The sequence below is a fragment of the Penaeus chinensis genome, chromosome 37 (genome assembly GCF_019202785.1).
Source record: "Penaeus chinensis breed Huanghai No. 1 chromosome 37, ASM1920278v2, whole genome shotgun sequence".
Classification (NCBI taxonomy): Eukaryota; Metazoa; Arthropoda; class Malacostraca; order Decapoda; family Penaeidae; genus Penaeus; species Penaeus chinensis.
This window is the reverse complement of record NC_061855.1, coordinates 15069963-15074962: the sequence shown is the minus strand read 5'-3', so window position 1 is coordinate 15074962 and position 5000 is coordinate 15069963. Positions and strand designations below refer to the sequence as shown.

At 44.0% G+C, this 5000-nt stretch overlaps 2 protein-coding genes across 5 annotated transcripts in view; one reads left to right on the top strand and one right to left on the bottom strand.

The window, feature by feature from the left end:
• Positions 1–2908, bottom strand: part of LOC125045242 (zinc finger protein 37 homolog) — a 27816-nt gene extending 24908 nt beyond the window's left edge. The window contains exon 1 of one of the 4 annotated variants that reach the window (XM_047642417.1): positions 2141–2908. Coding sequence is in view for 1 of the 4 variants with exons in the window: in XM_047642419.1 (XP_047498375.1) it covers positions 1030–1216 (187 nt within the window). In the remaining 3 variants the exon portion in view is untranslated. Of the gene's footprint in view, positions 1–1029 lie in introns of all 4 variants that reach the window. The other 3 variants (XM_047642419.1, XM_047642413.1, XM_047642414.1) reach the window with 3 other exon arrangements.
• Positions 2909–2924: 16 nt separating this feature from the next.
• LOC125045243 (putative ATP synthase subunit f, mitochondrial) overlaps positions 2925–5000 on the top strand; it is an 11206-nt gene continuing 9130 nt past the window's right edge. Inside the window, exon 1 of the mRNA XM_047642420.1 lies at positions 2925–3078. Within this exon, the coding sequence (XP_047498376.1) occupies positions 3000–3078 (79 nt within the window). The 5' untranslated portion in view covers positions 2925–2999. The remainder of the gene's footprint in view (positions 3079–5000) is intronic.

Here is a 5000-nt window from a genome sequence, read left to right as displayed (position 1 = left end):
GACTTTCTAATAAATCAAATATTTGTAATAGCATTAGAATCCTTTAAAAAAAATTATATGCATGTATTTTACATAAATGTAAATATTTACATGAGATTATCATCAAAATGTATTTTTCTGAGCAATAAACCACAAAAAGACTAGCAAAATAACTATATACTATTAAGTTATTTAAATCAAATATTTTTTTTTAAAAGAAGGCAAAGAATAACACTTACTGGTAAATGGGAATTAAAAAAATTATTGAGGTCATTTTCTTTATCAATTTATTCACAAATAAAACACACATTAATTAAAACTGTCTCAACTGACCCACCAACACATATGCAGAATGTAACCTTTAAAGTCAATTAAATATGTGTGACATGTAAAATATGTACAACCTAGAGAATGATCATTGGTTTGCTTTATCAATGTTCCTAAAATCACATAAAACAATCATATAAAACAATAAATCTTCAAATACACAAAGACAAATATATAGTCAAAGAAAAGTCTCCATCATATAATTTTCTCAAAAGATTAATTCTTATGTCTGAACAGTAATATTAAGTTATCAGTTCAAAAATCATTTTTAAATGTATGAACATTGCCTGTTACGACCGACCATTCACAATCAACACTAGAGGAAGCTAAGGCAAAGAGACTAACCCTTAGAACAGCTTACACAATTTAAATATATATATAAATATATATATATATATATATATGCATTTCAGCATCCTGAAATGGATATCACATTTACCTCAAAAGTGAATCCATCTTCTTGAACTAACGTATCTAAGAGTATCCTACAAACAACTTCTCCTTTCAGGGTAGTGAAGCCCCTTTTCCAAAGTCCTCAACACTTAATAATCACACTCCAACTATCTTGCTTCTAAAGCTGCCCCTCAGAGCAGACACCCCTAGCTGGTACCCTCGCAGTGACAAGTCGGCTCCTTCCTCCTAGGGCCAAAGCCTCCACTCCCCTCCTCCTCCCCCTCCCCCCACCTAAGTCTCAGGAACCCAAGATTGCCCTCATCGCCTGACCTGGATCTGAGGCTCGTCTGTCCAGCCATGCTCGCTGGCGTTGGCGGGCGACGACCCCACTCTCTCTTGCTGCGACTTCTCTCAGGCTAAGGAAGCTGGAATGCCCTGGGAGACAGAGCAGGCAGATCGTCCTTTCGGTCCGTGAGCTTCCCAACAACTGGCCAAGGGTGGAATCTTCCCACCACATGGCATCTGTGCCGACAGCATCTGGCACCCTCACCACATCTACCTCTCCCTCCCTCCTTCTCTCTCTCTTTTTCTATCCCTACCTCCCTTTCTCAAGATACTGTGTATGCATGTGTCCTGTAAACCAACCTGCCGAGCCTTCCATTATCCTCCCTTCCCCCAATGATTCAAGGAAATGACTCTCTCACTCTCCCAGCCCACACTGGAGCCCCTTCCTGAAGCCCCTTTCCTGCCAAGGGGGTCACTTGGCTGCTCCCCCTTCACTCGGGGACAAGTACCAAATAAAAGCTCTGAGGAGGACCTCTGAGTTGGCCTGCATGAGGCTGGCATTGCAGTTTATTCAGTGTTGCTTCTCCTTCCACTGGGGGGAAAGGAAGAGACAAGGAGGCCGAGTGTATGGCACGAGACCGAAGGGGTGAAAGAGGAGTAATGTCCCAGGAGGAGGAGGAGGAGGTGGAGGAGGAGAAAAAGGAGGAGAAGGAGAAAGAGGTGCAGGAGGAGAAGCAGAGGGTACTGTGTCCCTGCTATATATATATGTGTGCGTGTGTGTGTGTGTGTCCCGATCCCTCGCGCACATCGTCCACGTCCTCCTCCTCCTCCTCCTGCAGCTCCGCCTCCGCCGCCTCCCCTGCCGCCTCTCTCTGTGCCGCCGCCTCCCGCGCCTTCGGCAGGAGGACGAGGTGGCCTTGGATCAAGGTCGGCGGCGCAGGAGGGGAGGCTGGAGGGCGAGGCCAAGAAGTCCCCAGGAAGTGGCTCTGCCTCCGTGGCTCTCCCGCGACAAAACAAAACCCCCACCTCGTCCCTCCCCAAAGGGCGCCCGCGACCCCAGCTCTCCCCCAAGCCACCCCGCATAACAACTCCTTTTTCCGCCGTTTCGCCTCGCTCCCGAGCATGCAGCGGGGCCCGCGCCGCGCCAGGCACTTACCTCGACGACGTTCTCGGCTCGGCTTGCGGATTTAGCGAGAATCAAGGGCAGCGATGGGCATTTTAGGATATTCCGCGAAAAACAAAGCAGCCACCAATGCTCCCCCTCGATGCGCGTTCGATGCGATTTTGTTGCACGAGGAACGCGGAACGGAACGCTCGCGCGGCTTTCGAAGCTTATTTCGCCCTCTTTGGGCTCCTCGCACAGTAATAATGGCTTTTAAGGGGCGTAAATTTGTGATTCTCGTTGATGTTGGGACGGAATGTGCGCTAACGCCGTTCGTCGCCGATGTTAATATGCAAATTTCGTAACGGAACTTTTGCTCATTCGGAAAGAAAAAAAATGCCTTCTGATTGCAACATAGTTGTTTTATTGACATATTTTTCTCCTTTCAAATATTTGTAACGCTGTGCAATGTGTTTACCATACAATAGTAAATCAATGTTAACAAAATGTAGAAATTGATGTAATTTTGTCTTCGGAGCTTTTCATACTCTGGTTAGCAGATATTAAGTAGGTCCTGACGACGTTCATTTATTCATTAAGTAATCACTTACGAGCCCTTCTACCCATTTATTGTACATCCGTTGGATATCAAATTAAAATAGTAATATAGAAAATTGGTAATGAGCAGTTAATTCTGTAAAAGTCTGTGATATATCCCGACAGACACTATAAAACTCGAAGGTCATCAAACACCAAAGACTGCTTAACCAATCAAAATACACCTAAATATTCACGTCATCCCCAATCCGAGTTCTGATTGGTTGTTGCGCGGGGAGGGGCGAGTGCCGGTGAAGTCTGATTGGCGGAGGGATACGCACGTCCGCACTTCCTACCTTGTCTTCACCCAGTCAACATGGCCCTCGGAGAGTACCCGGTCGAATACAATCCCAAGGTCCATGGACCCTACGATCCCGCCAGGTTCTATGGCAAACGTAAGACGGGGGCGATAACAGGAGTGGGCATGATCTGCTTGGCTTAGAAATAGAGAATAGGCTCAGAGCGCGGTGAAAATCGGGTTGATGAGAGGCGTCGTCTGCTCCGGCGGCCGATCAGCTGATTCATGTGACGGGGATATTTGGTTTCCCGTTTCTTCATTCGTGTAGGAATAATGACGCATTTTTACGCAATGTGACATGTTTCTCTGCGGATAAAGAATAAATAGAGGATATTGGTTCTTGGGTCATTTTGGTTTTTTTATCGATTTTAAGTGTTAGAAAAAGTTGGTGGAAATCTGCCGGTGTTTTGGCTTTATGGCGAGCGGCAACTTTTAATGTTTTTTCTGGCTCTGATTACTTTGCTTTTGGCACAAAAGAGATTTTTGCAGTTAAAATGTAGACGCAATTATTTTTTGAGAATTGTAGAAAACTTTGATCTTTTTAATCGTTAAATGTTTATACCTTCATCGTCTTTTTCTTGACTAACAACTGCCAGTAAATTGATTGTTTTCATGTGTAACTAGTTATTTGCTAAACAATTTAGAATTTTTAATAAGTTTTTGTAGCATTGTGTAAAACATGGTACTTTTACATATTGCTAAGAATTTTATATTTTAGCAACTATAAATTCATGAATATTTATTATTGTTAATATTTATGGTATGGATGCATTAAGGTAGAACAAATTGAAGGTGATATTCTTGTAGAGGATGAAAGGTTAGTCATCTTTGCAGCCACAAACAATAATCCCACAAATAATGGAGAAAGATTATGGAAAGCAGCACTCACAGCCTGAGTCTGCTTGTTCCCGTGTTTCAGCTCTATCTTGCTGTGCATACCATACAATGTTTCCTTGGGGGTGTTGGGAGGGGCAGAGCCCCATCAACCCTCCCCACAGGCAGTGACCAAAGGCCATATATAAGAACAGCAACTTAGGGCAACTGAGATTGTTGAAATCATTTTGGGACATGCGGATGGGGACTTAGTCTCTGGCGAATGCTTCCGTATTGTAAAGAACACCCTGGATAATTCTTTATAAAGTGACTGAACCTTTCTGAGACTCTCTCTATTACTCCAGCCAACAACCTGGGCTGCATTCCTGGGCTGCATTCCTGGGATTCCCTTAGCATTGCTGCAGGATCTTAAAACCTTCCCAGCCCATGGCTTTGCCCCAGGGAATTTGTTTTACCCTGTCCTTTGACATGTGGGAAGTCAAAGATTTTTCGTGGGTGGAGCACAGAGGTCCCCCATAGAAACTTTGATTTAAAACTGTAAAGAAAATTAATTTTGGGTAAAGATGAGCAAAATCTTCCATAGAAACCACCTAACCTAGCATAACCTTGCCTATTACATACATACATTAAATGGAAGATACAACAGGACTGCACCCATCAGACACTATCCCCATGAATGAACTGAATACACACACTACCTCAGAGATCACTATGAACCAAAAACCTAGAATACGGTATGAGGGCTCTACCCCCATACCCCATTCTAATCCCTGTATTTCCCTTGCTGGGGGGTGGAGACTCCCTCAATCACCTTGTTTCCTTAGTCCTAGCAATCCTTTTGTATCATTTAACAAAATAACAATTTAAAAGGCTTTGTGTGCATTAGATCAACTTCATTGATGATAAAGCCTCTACTTGGCCCTGCTTTCTGTAACGCACCCTACACCTCTTGTCACGGCAGACAAGCATATGATCCCGAGCATGGAAATATTGGGCTCATAGGAGCTTGCACTCTCCCAGCCATGGCTCATGGATAGTGCATTCTACCTTCATTTACCTTCCTAACTGCTCACTGAATCTAATCTTCCTCCAAGGGCTTTGTGCACTCATAATGAGTCCTTCCTGTCACCTGAGCCCTCAGCTGAATTTTTTATCACCCCTGCCTTCAGCCAGTGTGTTTATGAA